Below are 20,557 nucleotides of genomic sequence, written 5' to 3' on the forward strand. Positions count from 1 at the left end.
GCCTTCCCCCCACCAGCGTGCCAGGCCGGTGGCTGGAGCAGCCGGGGCTCCAGATGGCTCTCGCCACCCCACAAGCCTCTCCCTCGCTGCAGCGGGGAGGCACCAGCTCCTGGCAGCAGATGGAGGGACCACAGCAGCAGTGAGAGCTGCACAGGCAGCGGATGGGCAGGGTGCCCGCCTGCCCATAGAGCAGAGATCAGCACCCTGGGCAGCCCTTGCTGTGGGCCAGCACCCAGGTGCCACCCAGCACCCATCACACCATTTCCCTCTGCTCCAGACACACATCGCTTCCTCCCACCTTTGCTCAGCCAGAAAGCAGTGCGATGCCACGGTCCCCATCCTGCCGGTGCCAGGACACACTGCGGAGGCAGCCCTGGGGGGAAGGCCTGGCAGCCCAGGCCACAGCAAGCTCTGCCCCGGCTGCACAATGCCAGTGACAGACAGACCGCACTGCCCAGGCCTGAACCCCCATCTCCACCAACCTGCCCAGGGACAGGCCAGCATGCTGGTACCTGCCAGGGGACACCAAGGCAGGTCGCTGGGACACAGGAATAGCCACACATGGCTCCAAGCAAGGCTTGAGGGGGAACAAAGCCCCAGCACCCTACTGTGACTCCTTGCACAGCTGTGTGTGTGTGTGTGGGGGGGTGTCACACCTGAGCCTCCCAAATGCACCCCAGCAGCTCCCACCTCGCCTCCCACACCAACACCTGCGCCAGCCCTGCTGGCACCACTGCCTGAGCAGCGGGGTGCGGAAGGGACGCAGTTCATGCTAAGCCAAACCCACTGCCCAATGGTGCTGCAGAGCGTGGCCCCCACTGCCCGGCCGGCCTCAAAGCAAACACCCAAAGGTGACAAACAAAGGCACCCGGCAGGCACTCCGCATTAGCAGTATTTTTAGACACCGCTATGGAGCCGGCCTTATTATTTTCATTGCAACGTGCATAATTACCCACCATGCACCGCAGTGACATCAGACGCAGCCTGCTCCCCTCTGACAGCCAGCAAGGCCGGCGCCCGCTCCTCCTCCCAAGGCTCCCGGCCTCAGGGACCAACCTGCCCCTGCCGGGCTGTGCCCTGTGCATCTTCCCAGGGCACGGGCCCACCGCTGCGCACAGGGGACTCAGGGTGCTGGGGGGACTCGGAGCTGGCAGGGGAGCCAAAACGGGTGCAAGTGGCAGAGGGACCAAGCGAGGCGGTGACACAGTACGGCGAGAAGGCGAGCACAGGGCCAAGCTCCGGAGCTGCAGACATGCACGGCCAGCTGTGCCAGAGCACAGGGACAGTGCAGAGCTTGTGGCCGAGATGCCAGAGCAAAACCAAGCCGTGCTCACAGGAAGAGGGGCTGTCCCCGCAAGGAAGGACAGCACCCGCCTGGCCACAGGCTGCCCACGGGGCTCAACTCCTGCCCAGGAAAGCAAGCCCCAGAGCACACCCCAGCTGCCCACAGCCTGGTTCCACACGTCCTCTGCAGGACAGGGCTGCCACAAGCCCCGCACTCAGCCCACACACCGCAGGGTCCATGGCACTGTCCCACAGCCCCAGGTGCCACCGTCCCATCGTTTGGGGCTTATTTCTTTTCTACCTCTTCCCCATTTACAACTTTCTCAAGAGTTTCACCACTTCCTATCCCATCCCTGATCACACGCTGGGGGCTTGCTTGGAGCTAGGCTCTGCTTACCGACCCTGGGTCAAGCAGCAGGGCCCGGGGGCTCCGGCAACGGCAGACAGAGCATCCCCGGGGTGTCCAGCGAGTCGGGGACACAGAACCAACCTCGGCAGGAGCCACCGACTCCTGCCCAGCCAGGGACACGGGAGCCCCCCCAGAAGGGGCCACAGCCAGGACAGCCCAGAGGGAGCCCCGCTCCGGCGAGGCCCCGAGGGGAGGCAGGGCTCCAGCTCCACCGCCCTCCCCGGTGCCCCCTGCAGCACTCCCCTCCCCGCGGGGCTCCCCGAGAACCGGAGGCTCCCCCCGCCGCCGCACCGGGCCCTGCTGACCTTTACGGCCACCTCCCCCGAGCCCCGGTGCCCCATGCAGCCACTCCCCCCGCCCCCGTGCACCGGGCCCTGCGCTCGGCCCTGGCCCCGGTGCGCCAAGCCCCCGCCTGCCCCGGCCATCCGCCTCCTCCAAGCCATGCGCACCGGGCCCGGCCAGGCCGCCCCCCGCCGCGCACCAGGCCCTGCTCGCTTCTTCGCCCGTCGCACCGGGCTTCACTGGTCCGTACATCCGCCCCCTTTACACCGGGCCCTGCCTGCGCCCCGCACCGGTTGTGCCCGCCGCCCTCCCCAGTGCACCGGGGCCGGCCTCCCCGCCCCCCTGCACCAGCCCTACCTATCTCCTTCCCTCAGTGCACCGGGGGAAGGGGGCGGGCAGGCCCCGGTGCACCGGCACCTGCCCTCCCCAAGCCCCGGACCCTGCCCGCCGCCTTTTCCCGGTGCACCGGTCCCGCCCGCCCCGGTGCACCGGCCCTGCCTCGCGCAGCCCAGGCCTGCCGCCGCCGCCGCGCCCCGTACCTACCGGAGGCGCAGCCCCAGCGCTCGCAGGCCGCTCGGTGCCTGCCCCGGCCCTGCCCGCCGCTCAGCCCGCTCGCATGGCGCGGCGGCCGGGCCCGCCGGGCTCGGTGTCCCTCCCGGTGCCGCTCCCGCTCCGGCCTCGGCCCGGCCTCAGCCCCGCCTCATGGCGCCCCCGCCGCCCAGATGGAACCGGCCACGCCGCCCCCCGCGCCGCGCCGATGGGCGCGCCCACCCCACCCCCCCCTCCCCGAACGTACTGCGCCCAAGAGCGGCGCCGCCAAAACTGCGCGGCAGGGCGCTCCGGCTGTAATGCTCCGAGTAGCAGCGCACACAAACGCCGGCCTGGGGGGTGTGCTGGGGAAGATGTCCCAGGCCAGCCCTTGGGAGGTGTGGGGGCGTCCCGGGACAGCCCAGGGGCAGTTTGCAAGGGGGTGTCCAGCAGTAGCCTCGGAGAACTCAGGGAGTTCATCCTGGGCCAGCCCTGGGGGGCTTCAGGGGTACCCCTGGGCAACCCACGGGGTGTCTGTGGGGTGTCCTGGGGCAGCCTTTGCAGGGGCGATCCCGGACCAGCCCTGGAGGGGTTTGCTGGGGGTCTCAGGCTGGTCCCCTGTAGCCCTTTCTCTGGGGCCTCCCTGACCCAGGTGTAGGGTGAGATGCGGACCTTGGAGCAGGCTGGGGGGACCCCAGGACTTCCCAGGCATCCAGACCCTGTGGGTTCCCCAAGGAATGGGGGGGCCAGAGCCGTAGAAGCAGTGGTCCCACAGGCCCAGAGCTGGCCATACACCCCCCACCCCCCAGTCACCTCCCAGCCCTCTTCTGCCTCAGTGGAGCTGCACAATCCGCCCTTGTCCCCAGCGGGTCCAAAGTAGGTCAGGGAGGCTGGGCCGAGCCTCCGGGGAGGGTAGTGGGTGGCAGGGTGGTGCAGAGGGCCCCAAGCACCCACCCTAGTAGTCACACCATTAGGTTGGTGCCCACTGCCTGTCCTGGTGGGACCCCAGTGTCCCCACCCCAGGGCATGCGGGGCATCTCCCCAGCCCCTCTCTGGTCCCCAGCCCCTCCCCGGTCTCCTGGGGTGGTTTGGGATCCCTCTGCACCCCTGCAGGCACTGCATCCCTCCTGGGAGCTGGAGTCCCATGGACGCAGGTGGGGGTGGCTGAATCCTGGGGGACAGCACCCAGCGTGAGGGGCTGGGGTTGGGGACCAAGCGTGGGGCTGGGCTGGATGGGAGGTAGGGATGAGCAAACGGAGTAAGGAAGATGAGAGAGGGATTTCTCACCCCTTAATTGCAGTTAATAATTGATGAACGTGTTTACTGCAGGAGGCAAAGGTCTCTGGTAGCGTCAGGGTGCGAGCACAGAGCAGACCGGCCGGCAGCATCCCCAGTGACATCGCCACAGGTAAGGGATGTCACCCCAACCCTGGCCCCCACAGGCACCATGGTCCATCAAAGGGGGAGGTGGGGGTGTCTGTCGACTTTGGAGCTGCCCACAGGCCGTGGCACAAGGAGGGGGACACCACAGTGGTGTCAACAGAGTGCTCCTGGGCTCCAAGCACTGCTTGGGGTGGCTCCGTCATCTCTCCTGAGCGATGGAGCCTCCAGCCATGCCCAGGAGAGGCTCCTGGGGTCCCCAAGCATCCCCATGGTCTCCAGAACCTGGAGGCCAATGCTGTCCCCCCATGCCATGTCCCCAGAGAGCTTCTGCCCAAGGGATGGAGCCTGGTGCTTGCTTACCAGCCCAGCTCAGCGGAGGGGACTGTCCCCACCAGAGCCCCTCCTGCCCCAGGGGTTACTCCGCAGGAGGGGTTTGGGGAGGCTGGTGGGAGCAGGTGGCCACAAGCCCCAGGGTGCTGTTTGTTGTTTGCTCGCAGGCTTGCTGGCAGGATGGCATGGCGCTCGCTGGTGCTGCTCCCCTTCCTCCTGGCCACAGGTGAGGACTTTGCTTGGCCGCTGGCCCAGGTGGGTGGGAGACATTGGAGATGCTTTCAGCCCTCAACCCTCTTTCCAAATTCCCTGAGGGCAGCCAGTACCACCAAAAGAGCTGCCCACCCCTTTGGCACCTTGAAGACCCAATGGCAATCTTGCTGCCCCAGGGCAAGGCAGAGTGGGCAGGGGGCTGGGCAGCGGGGATAGCACCCAGCATGGGTACTATAGCTGGAGGTCAAGCGTGGTTTGGAGGTGAGAGGTGTGGGATGAGCATGAGGAAGGTGAAGGGTGGTGGGTTCCCCTGCCTCGCCCAGAGACCCAAACCACAGCTGGGAGCTGGGGCTGGAGCTAGGTAGGTGCTGCTGGGCGCAGGGGTGGTGCAGGGATGATGCTCAGCACACCTCCTCCTTGTAGTTTCAGGCAACACAGCCCCCTTCTTCAACATGACCTTCGTCTACGTGCCCGAGGACCTGGGGCTGGGTGAGTGGGCCAGTCTCGGGGAGGCCCCGGGGTGCAGGAGGAGGGGCTGGGGGGGGATGCAGGCAGAGGCTGATGCTGCCGGTGTCCCCAGGCGAGCATGCTTTCCAGCTGACAGCAATTGACATAGACGGGGACCCGCTCACCTACAGCATCAGTGGGTCAGATGCCTTCTACTTCTCTGTCAATGCCCAGACAGGCAACGTGACACTGAAGAACTCCCTGGACCGTGAGGTGAGGGCAGAGACCAGGGCAGATGGCCCTGCCTGAGCTGGAGGATCTGGAGTGACAGGGACAGGGGGCAGAGCCCTGAGTCCTACAGGAGAGCTGCTCATGGCAGTGCTGTGGGTCACTCCCTGGTCCCGCAGCCCAGTTCGGGTGGGAGAGCCATCTGGGAGGAGCATCACACCCAGGGGTGATGGGTGGGAGGGCATCGGGGCTCAACCACCCAAGGGTCAAACTCCACCTGACCCTGACCAAGTCCTGCCTTGTGTCCCTCCAGCTCCAGCCCAAGCTCACCATCATCGTTGGGGTGTCCGATGGAATAAACGCAGAAGTGAGTGCCAGTGCACGGGCTGGGTGGCTGCAGCGGGTGATGGGGATGGAGAGGGGAGCAGGGTCTCAGCAGGGCCATGGATGAGGCTCGGTGGGGAAGGGGGTTGGAGGTGGGCTTTGCCCATGGGTGGGTGACAGTGGGTGGCTTCGGAGTGTGTGTGGGGGGGGTGTGCTGGAACTGCACCCAGCTCTGCCGGGCACCATCTCCCGCACCCATCCCACGCCCTCTCTGACACCCGCTAGGTCTCCAGAAAATTCACGGTCATCGTGGAGGATCGTAATGACAACGCCCCAGTCTTCCAGGGCCTGCCGTATGAAGCCTCCATCCCTGAGGTACCTCCCCGGGACCTCCTGGCGCCCGCGGGCAGGAGGGCAAGGGTGTTGGGTCCCTCCTGCAGCACAGGCGTGCCGGCAGCGGGGCGACGGTGCACCGGGAGTGGGATGACCCCACGCCTGGGTGTGCAGTTATGATGAGTCTGGGCGGGGTGCTGGCACATGGCTGGGACTCTGCCCTTGCAATGAGTTTCTGATCAGGGAGTGCCTGACATGCCGCTCAGCCCAGGCCAGGGTGAGGCCAGATCAGGGTGTAGACGGAGCGGTGGGGCTGAGCCTGACCTCTCTCGGGCAGCCCCAGGGCTGGGGGGCAGCCCCTGCTCCCAGGGAGCCCCGGGTTGCCGGGGGGGAGGGGGGGGGGCATTTGGCCTCTGTCCAGCATCAGCAAGGGCAGCAGCTCATCCGTGTGTGGCCCATGGCGCTGGGCAGCCCCTGGAGCCCTGCGGGGCTAGAGCACCCCAGAGCAGGGCTGGCAGAGGCTGGACGCAGCACCACCGCCCCTGCTCTTCTGGGCGATGCCACCAACACCCCTCTGTGTGCCCAGAACATGACACTCGAAAGCATCATCTACACCGTGTTTGCCAATGACAGCGACACCGGGAATGCCGCCAAAGTCAGCTACAGCATCGAGGAGGTGAGCGTAGGGCTGAGTCCCAACACCACGGGCATTGCCCTGGCTGGGGGTTCAGTGTGCTGGGGTGTGGCGGGCCAGGAGGATGCTGGGGGTCCCAGGACCTCCCCAGCAAACACTCTGTGCCAACGGGAAGACAACATGGCTCAACCACATGAACCAGGGCAGAGCCTGGCATCTCCCGCAGCTAAGCCTGCCTGCTTCCCGGCACCCAGGAGGGGTTCATGCCTGCTGGAGAGCAGCAGTGCATTGTGGAGTGGGGCATGCCATACCCGAAACCCACCCCTGAGCCACCTCCGTGGGGCAGAGGTGCTGAGGGACCCAGCCAGGGGCAGCCCCATGGCTCTGGGGGAGCAGGGTTATGTGTTGGGTCAGGAGGGCTGGCTCTGCACCCACTGGGCAATGGGTGCAAGGTGCTTAACTGTTGCAATCTGGGGATGAGCTAGGTGGTAGGGTGTCCCCAGAGCCCATGGGTCAAGCCTGACAGAAGGATGGGCGTTGAGCCCCCATCTCTGCTGGGGCACCTCTGCTCCCTGCCTTGGTGACACGGGGTGATGTCCCCTGCCCAGGTGATCCCAGACAGCATGAAGAATCACTGGCTCTTCTACATCAAGCCCAACGGGGACGTGGTGCTCAATGGCTCACTGGACTATGCCAAGAACACCTTCTACCAGCTTAAGATCCTTGCCAAGGTGGGGGCCAGCCAGGCCAGGGGCACAGGTCTGCCAGGTAAGGGTGTCGTGGGACTAACAGGTGCTCTGCTCCCCAGGACGGTGGGGGGATGCTGCACAACGTGTTGACCTTCCAGCAGAGTTCGACCTACCTGACCCTGATCATCCTTGATGTGCCCAACCTGGACCCACGGTTCCTCAATGAGCCCTACTCTGGCTCTGTGCCCGAGAACTGTCCCCTGGTAAGGAGCCTGCCTGCCCCAGCAGCATGGCCCTACCCCTGGCCCTCCCTGGGGGCTCTGACGCCGCGGGGTGTCTGGGCCACGGGGCATGGGGGTGGCTGGAGGCGTCATGGATCCTGCCCTGATGGCCGTGTCCCTACAGGGCACCACTGTGCTGAGCGTCACCGCCATGGACAGAGACACAGGGGTGAATGACGAAATCTCCTACAGCATCACCAGTGAGTGAGGGGGCAGGGTGGGATGGGCAGGGGGTGAGCAGTGGCAGAGTGGTATGGGCAGGGGAGTGATCAGGCAGCAAGGGGCACCATGGGGACTGGCTCTGGGCTCTTGAGTGCTGCCAGTGGGAGAGAAGGCAAGGCCTGCATTTCCCAGTGGCTGTAGCTGGTTCCTGCTGTCCCCTTGCCCTAGATGTCAGTGTCCCCTTTGCTATCAATGCTGAGACGGGCACCATCACTGTGAGTGGGACCCTGGACCGTGAGCAGCTGCCAAGTGAGGAGGTGCTGCTGGAAATCATGGTGAGTGGGAGGCAGCAAGGGGAACCCCATCCTCTTCCTCTCCCAGGGCCCCTCCGACCCACTCTCTCTTCCTGCTCAGGCACGTGAGAAGCACCTGGACATCCACAACAAGGTGGCCCAGGCTAGCACCCTGGTGACAGTCACGGTGACTGATGTCAATGACAACAAGCCCCAGTTCTACGACTGCTCCCTCCCCAGCTGCAACTTCTCCACCAGTGTCCAGAACAACTTCAGGGGCAACATCATAGAGCATTCCTCCTCCAGACTGCCCGTGTCCAACCTCAGCATCATTGCCTACGACCCGGACAAGGTGGGAGCTTGTCCAGGGGCTGGGCTAGGGTGCAGGTGCCTGTCCTGGCTGCACCACCCACCCTCTCTCCTGTACATCTCTCCCTGGCAGGGCATCAACAGCACCTATGAGTTGCACCTGCAGGGTCCGAATGCCAGCGCCTTCACTGTCTCCCCCACAAGAATCGTGGGCACAGGGGAGGTCCAGCTCCTGGTGCAAGACCCATCCTCTGTGGACTACGAGATAAGCCATGTCATGGTGGTGCAGGTTTGCCATGGGGACAGCCCGTGTTCCCTGCATATGCCAGGGCACATGAGGAATACAGCCCTTCTCCTGCAGGGTTCAAAAGCCAAAGGCTCTGTCCTGCTGTGCCCTGGCAGCTTGTTTGGTTCAGAGGAGCTGGGCTGGAGTGTGACAGGTCTCTGTCTCATGCTTGGGGACCCATGTGAGACACCGTTTCTTCTCCATCCTGCAGATCATTGCTAATGACACAGGAAACCCCAGGGACTGCTGCTCCACAGCCACCGTGACCATCGATCTCATTGACAGCAATGACCATATCCCCGAGTTCCCCCAGAGCACCTACAACCTGAGCGTGATGGAGAACAGCCCTGCTGGCACCATAATCTCCCCAAACATCACGGTCAGGCATGGGGCAGGGAGCAGGCACAGCTTAACTCCCCCAAGCACGGCACTGGCCACACCTGGCACTGCTGGTGCAGCTCATGTTGAGTGCACATGGAAAGGAGGCAGTGCCAGCAGGCACACAGGGTGTGGGACCACATGCCCATCAGGGCCATGTTTTTGAGGTGCTCACTGCCAGCAGCCGTGCCCCAGACTCATCACTGACCTGGGGGCTGAGGTGGATTGACCAAATGTTTCTTTCTCTCTGTTTTAGGCCTACGATCCAGACAGTGGTGTCCTGGGCCAGATCACCTACCAGCTGCTACCGGAGAGCACGTACGTAGGGGCATGGCCAGCCACGACCAGGACATTGTCCTGGCAAGGGGGCTCCAGGCCTGAGCCCTGGTGACAGCTCCATGTGTGCCATAGCCGTAAAATCTTCATGGTGAATGCCACGACTGGGGCAGTGCTGGTGGAGAACGGGAGCTTTCTGGACCGGGAGACTCGCTCCATCTACTACGCCAACCTCCAGGCCAAGGATGGGGGCAACCTGGTGGGCACCACCGTGCTGGAGATCACCGTGCTGGATGACAACGACATGAAGCCCATCATCACCGGCTCCTACTTCATCTCAGTGCAAGAGGGGCAGCACGTCAGAACGCAGATCCAGGTATGCACCACTGGAGACAGAGAGGATGATGGGAGGCTGTTGGAGAGGAGCAGGGACTGTCCCCAAGGTGCTGGACAGCCCCATTCCAACCCCTGACCTTTTCAGGCCATCGACAACGATGAACCTGGCAACCGCAACAGCGAGTTGGGCTTCCAGATCTTGCCAGGACCATTCAGCAACAACTTCACCATCAACGTGACCACTGGTGAGATGCACAGCAAGGAGCCACTGGACCGCGAGGCCTTGGAAGATGAGCAGGGGCAAATGGTGGTGACAGTGGAGGTGTACGACCATGGTGTGCCACCACTCAACACCTCGGTGAACGTCACCATCACTGTGGGGGTGAGCCCAAGCAGGGACACACTGGGGCAGAAGGAGGCTTGGATCTGGGATGTAAGGGCAGGGAGGGGATGTGGGATCCCTGGCCATGGCACCATGTCCCCAGATTCTCTGTGGGGGCAGAGGGAATAGTCGAGGCAGAGAGGCAGAGAGGCAGGAGAGGGCTTGTGTGCCTCCTCCTGTGGGCAGGCACGTGTCCACACTCCTGTCCCCAGCCTGCTGTGGGGCACCCTGTTTCCTGGGGCAGCTACAACCATGGAGTTTATCTCTTGCAGGACGTGAATGACAACGCACCCATGTTCCTCAACCAGTCCTATGAGTTCTCAGTCTTTGAAGATTCTCCAGGTAGAAGCTGCATGGCCAGGCTCGTGGGACCAGTGGTGTCCTGGAGTCAGTGCCCACTGGCCACTGAGTATCTCTCTCCACCTGCAGGGTTCCTCGTGGGTGAGGTGGAGGCCACAGATGCTGACCGGACGGAGATGAACTCCCGCATTTCCTTCCTACTTCAGAGGGGCAGTGGCTCCAGCAACTTCTTGATCCGCTCGTCCTACCTGGGGCCAGGGCACTATGGTGGGCAGCTGTCCGTGGACCCCGACATGTCCCTGGACTATGACACCCTGCAGCAGAAGTTCTTCTCCTTGGTGGTGCTGGCAGAGAACACAGCCGCAGAGAACATAGGGGACACCGCCAGCGTCTCAGTGGTGGTCCACATCCTAGACATCAACGACGAGCCCCCCACTGTCCTGCCAGCCTCGCTGCAGGACATCGATGTGAGCGAGAATGGCACACAGCAGGGTCTGCTCCACACACTGGTCGCCTCTGACCCAGACACCAACCACTCGCTGGTCTTCGAGGAGCTGGCGGTCACCTGCTTCAAGGGGGCAAGCAGCGCTGGGGAGGTGTGCTGGGACTGGTTTGTGCTGGCACCCAACGGCTCAGTGCTGGTGAACAGCTTGGACATTGACTACGAGCTGTGCGACACGGTGGTGCTCACGCTGCGGGCTGAAGACCTGTACACCGAGAAAGGCAACCGCTACAGCCAGAATGGTACGGCACCCACTCCCCGCTCCTTCCACCACCGCTGAGCATAGTGGGTGGTGGGACCAGCCTCCTACCTTCCAGGAGGAACTGTGGGGAGCAGGACAGGAGCCAGGTGGTTTGGCGATGGAGGGAGGGTGTCCCCAGCTCTTTTGATCCCTGCCACGGGGGCCTGAACCTGCTGGGAGGACAGGACTCCCAGGGGAAGCAGAGGAGGGTGCTGCAGGGCTGCTCTGTTGGTGACCGGAGCTCTGCTTTTGGGGTGTTTGCAGAAACCCTGAGAATCCTCATCACGGATGTGAATGACAACACGCCGGTCTTCCTGCCCATCTTGGAGACCTTTGGTAAGCGGCCAGGGCTGGTGCATCCTGCGGGCTCCTCTCTGCACCCACACGTGCTCTGCCATGTTCCCCTGTGGTGGGGACCTTCACCCAGCCAGGGCAGGGCTGTGAGAGGGGCAGGGGCCAGGCTGGGGTTACTCGGTGCTTTCCATGAAGACTGTGGGGCTGAGGGCAGCGGGGGGATACTTGGAGCTCTGCTGAGCCCTGGGGCTGTGTGGGCATGGGGTCTGCAGCAAGCCTGGCTGCACACCAGCATGACTACACTGTCCATCTGTCTGTCCTTGGCAGTGGTTGTCCCCGAAATCTCTCCTGTGGATCTGCAAGTAGCTACTGTGAAGGTGAGGAGCTGTGTGCACGTGTCTGTCAGTCTGTGGAGCCAGGATCGCCCATCCGCACCGTGGGAAGCGGTGGCCATTCCCATCCATGCTCCTGCCACGCTTTGTCCCTGCAGGCCACAGACGCTGACTCAGCGCTGAACGGAGCCATCGTCTTCTCCATTATCAGTGTGGTGCTTGTGGAGGACAACGGGGTCAGCCGGCCCTTTGAGAACCTCTTCAAGGTGGTGACAACGCTCGAGACGGACAGCTACATCGGGAGCATCCAGTGAGGCCATGGGTCTGGGCAAGGGTGGGGGGAACGTGGCTCAGCTCCTGCCTGCAGCAAGGCAGAGGTACAGGCAGGGCCAGCACAGGCTGGCAAGGGGACAAAGCTATCCTGGGGTCCTGCCCTGGGCACAGTGGCAGGCTGGAGCTTGGGGGATGGCTGTGTCCTCCCAGGGATGTCCCATGGGATTGCTGATGTCCCTCTTCTCACAGGGTGGCCAGCAACCTCGACAGCTCGCTGAAGGGGCAGTACCAGGTGACGGTGGAGGCTCGGAACAGACAGCCACCAGAACACACAGCACAGACCGTGCTGAACGTGAGTGTCACCCCTGTTCCCCCCCATCCAGGGACACCCCGCACCCTGCCTGGCCCTGCTCACCCCTGCTCTTCCCACGCAGATCTTTGCAGTGGATCAGAGCTACCGCGTTCGCCTCCAGTTCGTGACAACGGTGGATGAAGTCCAGAGTAACTCTGAAAATATCAAAGCGTAAGGGGTGCTGGGCTGGGGGAGGTGGGCACATGCCTGTGCAGCGGGGGACATGAGCATGTGGACACGGACCGCCAACTGTGTCTCCCAGCTTCACAGACTGTGAAGGGGACTGAGGCAGGTCCCCACTGGAGCTGGGGGCTGCAGGGCATCCAGCTGCTTCCTGTCCCTGTGAGTGGAGCAGCAGGACACCTGGCCTAGCCTCCTTCCATCCCTCCTGTTCCTAGGGCCCTGACCACCGTGACCAAGGCAGGGGTCTATGTGGTGGCCATTCAGAGCGTGGAGGACACCCGTGCCTCTCAGTGAGTGGGGCCATGCAGGTGGTGGGGAAAGGGATGTGGTGGTGGCATCGGAGGGGGTCACCCTGGGGCAGAGCACTGTGCCCTGCACCCTGCTCACCCTGTCTCTTTGATCCCGCAGGGTGGAAGCCAAGTCGGTGATGGAGGCGTACTTCGTCTACAGCAATGGCACTGCCCTGGACGTCAACCAACTGAGCGTGTGTGTGCCAGGCCAGGGGCTGCGCATGGGCATCACCATGCGCCCAGACCAGCCCAGCCACTCACACCTCTGCTTTCCTTGGCAGGCTCATACAGTCTGACCCCCTGGTCCTGGCTGAGCTGGTGAACCTGGGCCTGGCCATCATCGTGAGTGGGGCTGGGCAAGGGGCAGAGAGAGGGCACCAGCCCCGTGTGGGGCTGGGGGGGGAGGGCAGTCTGCTGACTGGGGCTGTGCCCTCACCCCTGTTCTGCACCAGGGCCCCGGGGAGGTGACGAAGCCCACCAGGGAGATGGAGCTGATCGGCATCATTGCTGGGCTGGCAGCGTTCCTGCTCATCTTCATCCTCATCATGACGCTGGTCTTGGTTCTCACCACCAGAAGGTACCACACCGCCTGCACTCCCTCCTGCCTCCCCTCACCACTCCCATCCTCACCGGCACCCCTCGACCCATCCCTACCCTCCATCCCGCAACCTGGCTCCCCCCTGCCCCTCTCACCCGCCCCATCTCTGGGCTTTGCAGCTACAAGAGGAAGCTGAGTGCGATGAAGGCTCTCAAGGTGGCCACAACATTCAACCCTGCCACAGCACAGCAGGGAGCCGGCATCCCTGGGACCAACCAGTACAATGCAGAGGGGTGAGTGGGGGGCTCCCTGCAGCAGGAAGGGAGAGCCCAGGCACGTCCCCACGCCCAGGGGCTGCAGGGCTCCTGTCACACCCCTCCTGCCTGGGGGACACAGCTGCCCCAGGGCTGACACCACAGCCCCACGAGATGGTCACTCACCTGCCACCCATCCCTGGCCAGGGCCAACCCCATGCTGAATGTCTCGCTCGATCCCTCCCATGACCTGGGCTTCCACGAGGACTCCAACTCCGTGGCCAGGTGAGCTCTGCAGGCAGGTCCTGAAGCCCACAGGGCCATTGCCCTGCGTCCCCACCCTGTCAGTTCCTGGGCCCTCTTCTACCCCCCACCCCCCTCCATTCTCCACAGCATGAATTCCCTGGATGAAAACGCAGTAAATGCCCCTGGGGATGATGACCTCAATGAAAAGGTGAGTGTGCGATGAGCTGCTGATGCCCAGCAGGGAGTCCTGCCACTGCACCCCACTTTCCTTCCTCTCTGCTGTGGTCCCCAGGCCCCTGGACCCCTCACGTCCCTTCCTCTCCATCCCCCTGCCAGCCCCCAGCTCCTGGGAAGGATGGGAGCGTCCCTGTCCCCATCCCATCTGACCATGCTCTCCTCCTGCAGCAGGGCAAAGTGCAGCTGACACACCCCACCGATGAGGAGGTGCTGGTGGCCGCCCTGAACTTGAAGGAGCCCACCAAAACAGCGTACATCAACAATACCTTCACCACCACAGACTTGTGAGCAGGCGCGCAGGCAGCAGCAGGGCCGGAGCGGGACTCGGGTAGCTGCTTTGGTGATATTGTGTTCAGAGGCTGACAGTAAAGCTGTCCCACGTGGGTCACGGTGTCCTGTGTGGCTGTCAGCCCATCTGGCCAAGGGGCTCAGCCAGCTTTGGGTCACCTGTCCCAGCACAAGGCGCTGGTTTCAGGCCAGGCTGGTGGGGAAGGGGAGGCGAATGCCACTGTGGGGCTCAGCCTGGCTTCTTGTCCCCGGGACCCTTCCCTGGGCTGCCCCACTGTCCCTGCTCAGCCCCAGGGGATGGAGGTGCAAGCAGCCCGTGCAGAGATTTGTGCAAGGTTTTATTACCCAACATCCACGTTGACAGGTTGGTCCTCCCGCCCCCTTCCTCCCCCCACCCCCAAAAAAAGAAATGAAGAGGAAAAAAAGAAGTAGATGATGAAGCCGCAGCACCGGCGTGCCACAGCTCAGCAGCACAGGGCTAGAGGTGGGGGACAGCCTGGGGCAGGGTGGCGGGGGGATGCCCCAGGGCTCCTGGTCTTCCCTGTGTGGCCGTGGCACCACTCCTGCAGCCCAAGGCACAGGGAAAAGCTGGCTCCCGGTGAGCGCTGCAGCACAGAGCAGGCACTGGCCTCAGCCCTGGCTGCAGGGTGGCACTTCAGCAAGCCCTTCGCAGCACCCCCCCGGGCAAGAGACAGCCCCCAGGGCCAAAACAAGCCCAGGATGTACAACAGGAGTTTGAGGGGCAAGACTTGCCCCTAAGAGGGGAAGGGGCTGTACTGGTGTCCCGGCACCTTGAGCCTTCCTGCACCTCTGCCCAGAGGGGATGGTGCATCTGCCCAAGCACACCCCATTTGCAGCCTCCTGCCCATCAAGCGCTGGGCATGGGTCTGGGACCCCCTCGCTGTGGCACTGCAGGGCCGGTCCTCTGCACAAGGCCAGGCTGGAGGGCCAGGTCCCATGTCTCTGCAGGATGCCATGGTGCTGCTGGCCATGCGGACGCTCACCCAGCCGTGGAGATGCTCACTCCCCTGCACGCCGACCCTTCGCTCCTGACGTTCTCCAGTCCAGCGGGGTGCAGGCAACATAGGAAAAGTGTTTGAAAAGAGGGTCATGGTCCTGCAGGCCACTGGGGAGGAGGTGGCTCCAGGCAGGATGCACATGTTTGAAAGTGGCTCTTAAAAAGCTCCAAAAATGCAAACACGGTTCAATAAAAGCCCCCCTCCCCCCCGCCCTGTAAAACCCCAGCTGTAAAAAGTGGCAGCGCTTTGCAGCCGGCACATCCCTGGCTGCTGTAGGGGAGAGCAGCCAGCAGGGCTGAAGGGACACGCGTCCACGTCCCCAGCATACGGGACCTCTCCAGCACTGGGGAGGCTGGATGGGCCAGGCGGCAGGGCCTGCTTCATCCCCACTGCCAGCCGTGGTGAGGATGTACCCTGGGCTCCCACGGCCGCCCCTGGGCAGGTCCCCATGCAAGGAGGGGCTGGGGCCCGTGGGGACAGACTTCCCAAGTGCCTCCAGCCACAGTAACAGGGACCAGCGGCTCTCTACTGCAGCCATGGTCAGCCCCAGTTTCTGCCATCAGAGATCTGTCCCAGTGCTCTGTGTGGCCACGTCCTCCCAGCTCCGGGGCACCCACGGCACAGCAGCAGGGCAGAGAGGACGAGGCTGTGGCGGGCTGGGCTGAAAGCCCCCACTGTGGGCAGCCATGGGCTGATTGCAGAGAAGTGGTGGCACCGTGATGCACCAGCATCTCTCCAGCATGGGGAGTGATGCTGCTGCCTGGGGCATGAGCCAAGCCAGAGCTCAGAGAAGCCAGAAGCGACCTGCCTGTGCCCACCTTGAGCCACCACCAGACCTGTGCCATGGGCAGGAGATGCCCCGGGAGCAGCCGCCTCTGCCTGGAAGGAGCCATGCGCCTCCTCATGCTAAAAAAAGCCACCAAGCAAAGAGATGTGGCACCAGCCTCATGTCCCGGGACACCTCCATGGGGCCAGGCTGGCAGGGGGACCCCAGGCTGGCAAGGGGACCCCCAGCGAAGGAGACGCTTTGCCCCAGCGTGTAGTGCTCCATCACTGCCCGCCCCAGCCCCAGGAGCCCCACGCGCTGGCAGTGGGTGTCTTGGGACGCCGGGGCAGGGACCCCTCCCCGTGGCACCCCTGCCCCACTGGCGCGGGCAGTGGCTCACTCCGTGGCAGGGCTGGCACGGGAACAGCACCGGGGCCGCCGGACGTTTTGCAGCAGAGCCCGAAAGACGCTGGGCTGCCTCTTGGCCTCGCCTTTGCGGGGTGCTCCCTTGAGGGAGCCGGTGCGGGTGCTCTGCGGGGTCATCACCACCTGCCGCCCATGCTCCTCGATCTGCTTCTCCAGGTGCTTCTGGATGGCCATGCCCAGCACCTCCACCTCCATGGAGGCCCCATACACCTCCCACGTCATCCCCTTCTCGTCCCAGCTCACCTCCCGGATGGGCTCCGGAGTCTCCTCCACCACCGTCCCCTTCACATGTACCTCGGGATACGAGGCCTGCGGGGACTTGGCTACTGGCGTCATGGGCCCAGTGGCCACCGAGCGGGTCTCCACGGGCATGGACACCTGCATCTCCGCGTCCTTCTTGGAGGGCTCCAGGCGTGGGGGAGCAGCAGAGCCCAGCTCTCTCTTGGGGAAGGTGAAGGCAGCAGCCCCACCCGGGGGGCTCATGGGGCTCAAGGCCACCGACACCAGGGACGCTCGGCTGTCCACTTGCGTCCCTGTGTCCTGTGTCCCGGCATCCTGTGGCGGGGTCACCTCGAAGGAGTAGGACTCGCAGAGCAGCTTGGCTGTCCGGGGCTGCTGGCTGCTCCCGGCATCCACACCCTGGGCTGGGCTCCCCTCAGCTCTGCCCTGGCCCACGGCGGTGGGGTTTGGCCCTGCCTTGCTGCCGCCCCCGCTCCCCACAGTGCTGCTACCGGGAGGGTCCGCCGTGCCCCCCTGGGGGTGTTTGGGAGCCTCGCTGCCCCCCGGCTGGGGCACAGTGCTTGGGAATGTTCCTGTGCCACCCTGAGGCTGATCCTGACTTGGCAGCTCAGCTGCTCCAGCGCCCACAGCAGGCTCCACGAATGCCACGTGTTTGGCAGGAGCTGATGCGCTCCCCCCGTCCTTGCTGGGTGCTTTGAGGCAGGGCTCAGGCAGGGTGGTAATGGAGGCTGCATTCTTCTGGGCACTGGGGCCCCCCAGCCCCGTGGGACCACAGGCAGGGGCAGCGCCGGCTGGTCCCCCGCAGCTTCCCGTCACTGTCGCCACGCTTGGCTCCACACCGGCGTCCGGGAGAAGCGTGCCAGGAGCCGGTCCTGTCGGTGATGGCACCTTCTTCTCCACCGCTGCGCCAGCCACAGTGCCCTGGGCCTCCGGCTCAACTGCGCAGCAGGTCCTCATGGCACGGCCCCCCGCGGTGCAGCCGGAGCCGGGCAGGCACTCACCCGCTGGCGGGCAGCCGGGGGAGCTGGCACCGGGCTCACAGGCGTCCTCAGCCCCGGCCTGGCGGCTCAGCAGCTGCAGCCCCTCAGGCTCCTTAGCGCTGCCCATGCCCAGGGAAGGCTTCTCCCATGCTAGTCCCGCCGCAGGTCTGCAAGAGAGAGCATGGGACAGTGAGGGGGGAGCAGCACACGGACCCCCCCTGTCCCCCTCGGTCACCAACTGGTTTTCTCCATGCTGCCTGTGACAACAGGTCAGACAGCCACCCCGAGCACCCACCAGTCCCGGCACAGCCTGCATGGGGGCACCTGGTGCCCGGCCCCACAGGAAGGAAGGAACAGTGTCAGCCACCTACCGTAAAAGCCAGCCTTCCCCAGCACAGCCAGACCGGGAGCGGGATCCAGGAGCTGCTGTGGCTGCCGGAGCGGAGGGACACGGTGTAGGCACCCCTGCGGAGAGAACGGCAGCTGGAGCACGGCCTGGGGCACCAGGCTGAGAGCCTGGGGGAGCTCAGCACCCCCCATCCACCAGTGGGGAGCTGGGAACAGAGTGGGGTGAGAGCAAGCCGGGCCCGGGGACCAAGGTGGGCTGCATGGCACAGCAGGGGCGTGGGGCAGCCCTAGCATTTCCCTCCACTTGCTGGGACCAGCGTCCCCAGAGCTGGGAGTGACGCATGTCCTCCAGCCACGGGAACTCCCAGCTCAGCTCCTACGCCCCATGTCAAGGGTGCGCAGAGCTCTGGCTGTGCCGGGCAGAGCTGGCTGCAGACAGGCACCCCAGCACAGCAGGGGCACATGGGCTGGTGTCACCCAACCGGCCCCAAACCCTCCCCAGCCCCAGAGTGGGAACCTGGCAGGAAGCCCCAAGCTCTCTGGGAGCCCTCCAGCTCTGCCAGCGCCAGCAAGTCCCTCCGGAACCAGGAGCACACGCATCCTGCAGCCGTGGGACACCCCATGCTTCCGGCCACAGACACTCGTGGGTCCCAGACAGGGCAGAGCTAGGCAGAGACGGCTGGAGCCCAGTGAGCCCCCCTCCAAGGGAAGCAGCAGGAGCGGGGACCAGGCTGGCACCGACCCCCCCGCGGCCGCCCAGCAGCACCGAGGCCCTGGAGGCTGTGACCCACTCAGTCCCCATCTCCCCACGCAGCATCCCGTTCCCAGGAGGCCGTGCTGCCCCGCACCCCGACCGGCTGTGGGTGTCCTGCTCGGGGCAGGAGGTGCTGCCCTGGCACTGCTGCTCCACGGAGTAGCTGCGAGCCCCGGCACACGCGTGTGCAGACGCGCAGGCACAGGCACGCGTGTGCACACGCACAGGCACGTGCACACGCACAGGCACGCGTGTGCACACGCACAGGCACGCACACGCCGGCACATGGCTACGGGCACACCCGCACGCACGAACACGCGTGTGCGCCCCCCGGCTCCGGTTCCCCGGCCGAGCCCCGGACAAAGCCGCCCTCGCGGCAGCCCCGGCCGGGGGAGAAGCCGCCCCAGCCCCCGCTGCCCGTCCCAGGGCCCGCGGCGCCGCCGCCGCCCCCCGCCCCGGGGGTGCCGATACGGGGCGGGCGGTGGCTGCAGGGCCCGGCCCGGCCCCGCCACGTGCGTCCCGGGGCCGCCGTTACCTGTGGCGGCGGATGCTCCCGCCGGCTCCCGTCCGGTACCGTCCCGTCCCGCTCCGCTCGGCTCCGGCGCGGCGGCGGCAGCGGCGGCGAGCATGCGTGGGGCGGCGGCGGGGGCGGTACCGCGCCCCGGGCCGCTCCCCCCGGCTGCCGCCCTGCCTGGCGCCCCCCGGGCAGCGGTGGGGAGGGGGGGCCGGCACACCCCCACCCTCCGCTGTCATCGCTGTCACCCCACCGGCCCGCCCTGGGAGCGCCCCATCACCCCACAGCCCCCCGGTACCCCCCCAGCATCACCACCCCGTATCCCCCAGGGACGGTCACCCCGGCACCCCCCGGTGCACCCCGGCACCCCCCGGTGCACCCGGGCACAGCGGGACACATGGCCGGCACCGGCTTGATCGGGGAGTCCCCAACCCTTAGCGTGGGTCCCGTGGGTGGGGGTGACAACGACACAGAACCCTGTCCCCCTCCTACCTGGTGATGGAGATGACTGTGTCCCCCCGCGGCGGGGATGGAGGTGGGCTCCCGGTACCCCTCGCCCAAGGGTGGGGGAGGATGGGGAGGGGAGAACGTCCCCGTCTCCCTCCCGGCAGCACTTGCCTCTGCTCCCGGGCTCAGGCTTTGTCTAACTCCTTCCCACGCACTCCCGCTCGCACTGCGGGGGGGAAGGCGGCCTGCTCGCCTCGCCTGAATCCCTGTATCCCCCCCAAAACCCTCCAGCATTCCCCCCAAACCCCCCCATCACCCTATAGGGTCAGGATCCCCTCCCTGCCCTGGGGATGTCGGCACCAGGGCAGGAGCAATATAGATCTATAGGATCAGTGGGAGGGTGGATGCTAACATTAACCCCAAGACAGGGGAACCCCATCTTGGGGTTAACATTAGCATATGCCCCCCCCAGCCCTATAGATCTATAGGGTGAGGCCGGTGCTATAGGAGCTGACACACCTGGTTGCTTGGAGACAAGGGAGGTTGGAAATGCTCCTTCCAGTAAACAGCCAGGCTGGAACAAAACCCCGAAGGCTAAAAATAGGGAGGCAGGCTATGGAAATAAAATAAAAAGCGTTGCTTTACCCCTACCCAGGGCAGAGTGGGGCACTCCTGTGTCACCACCAGGCACCCCGGTGGGTGACTGGGGTGGATGGTGGGGGGGTGCATTGCTGCACCCATCGGTGTGTCCCTCCCTCAAGGTGTTTCTCCCCACCCATGGTCCTGTGTGCTGGTCCCAGTCTCACAGCATTGACTGGGCCCAGTTGCCTGCTTGCAGTGGGGGAGACCACAGTGCGGGGCTGTGGGGCTGCATCCTCCTGGCATTTGCTTCTACCGGCCGCTCTCAGCTCCGCCAGCAGGTGCTCTCCCCATCCCCATTGGTATC

General features: G+C 64.9%; 2 protein-coding genes across 7 annotated transcripts; one reads left to right on the forward strand and one right to left on the reverse strand.

Moving 5' to 3' along the window:
* The first annotated feature begins 3,862 nt into the window (after positions 1-3,862).
* On the forward strand, positions 3,863-14,214 carry CDHR2 (cadherin related family member 2). 6 transcript variants are annotated; one of them, XM_054842280.1, is made up of 32 exons: positions 3,863-3,911; positions 4,384-4,442; positions 4,853-4,918; positions 5,010-5,149; positions 5,418-5,471; positions 5,714-5,803; positions 6,348-6,437; positions 7,004-7,126; positions 7,204-7,347; positions 7,490-7,565; positions 7,756-7,862; positions 7,942-8,172; positions 8,263-8,418; positions 8,627-8,794; positions 9,050-9,111; positions 9,205-9,445; positions 9,551-9,787; positions 10,060-10,129; positions 10,217-10,831; positions 11,095-11,166; positions 11,452-11,501; positions 11,615-11,766; positions 11,979-12,081; positions 12,164-12,252; positions 12,480-12,554; positions 12,673-12,750; positions 12,836-12,896; positions 13,007-13,131; positions 13,272-13,385; positions 13,554-13,631; positions 13,740-13,800; positions 13,998-14,214. In XM_054842280.1, exons 2-32 carry the CDS (start codon positions 4,397-4,399, stop codon positions 14,115-14,117), a joined length of 3,894 nt encoding a protein of 1,297 aa, XP_054698255.1. In that variant the 5' UTR covers positions 3,863-3,911; positions 4,384-4,396; the 3' UTR covers positions 14,118-14,214. The 6 variants fall into 6 exon arrangements, 5 of the variants coding, with proteins under 5 accessions (XP_054698255.1, XP_054698256.1, XP_054698258.1 ...); XM_054842281.1 differs by having other exon boundaries at positions 14,001-14,214; XM_054842282.1 differs by lacking the exon at positions 3,863-3,911 and having other exon boundaries at positions 4,381-4,471.
* Positions 14,215-14,438: 224 nt separating this feature from the next.
* Positions 14,439-19,334, reverse strand: GPRIN1 (G protein regulated inducer of neurite outgrowth 1). The gene is made up of 3 exons (XM_054842221.1): positions 19,186-19,334; positions 17,920-18,013; positions 14,439-17,715 (listed from the first exon to the last, which is right to left on the reverse strand). Exons 1-3 carry the CDS (start codon positions 19,277-19,279, stop codon positions 16,299-16,301), a joined length of 1,605 nt encoding a protein of 534 aa, XP_054698196.1. The 5' UTR covers positions 19,280-19,334; the 3' UTR covers positions 14,439-16,298.
* Positions 19,335-20,557: the final 1,223 nt, after the last annotated feature.

Source organism: Grus americana, chromosome 14 (assembly GCF_028858705.1).
Source record: "Grus americana isolate bGruAme1 chromosome 14, bGruAme1.mat, whole genome shotgun sequence".
NCBI lineage: Eukaryota > Metazoa > Chordata > Aves > Gruiformes > Gruidae > Grus > Grus americana.

Coding starts and splice junctions, on each gene's coding strand:
- CDHR2 (XM_054842280.1), top strand. CDS start 4,397: ATGGCATGGCGCTCGCTGGTGCTGCTCCCCTTCCTCCTGGCCACAG. Junction 8,419..8,626: donor GCCATGTCATGGTGGTGCAG/GTTTGCCATGGG, acceptor TCCATCCTGCAG/ATCATTGCTAATGACACAGG. Junction 12,082..12,163: donor CAGCACAGACCGTGCTGAAC/GTGAGTGTCACC, acceptor CTTCCCACGCAG/ATCTTTGCAGTGGATCAGAG.
- GPRIN1 (XM_054842221.1), bottom strand. CDS start 19,279: ATGCTCGCCGCCGCTGCCGCCGCCGCGCCGGAGCCGAGCGGAGCGGGA. Junction 18,014..19,185: donor GGGAGCATCCGCCGCCACAG/GTAACGGCGGCC, acceptor TTCTCTCCGCAG/GGGTGCCTACACCGTGTCCC. Junction 17,716..17,919: donor GGGGAAGGCTGGCTTTTACG/GTAGGTGGCTGA, acceptor TCTCTCTTGCAG/ACCTGCGGCGGGACTAGCAT.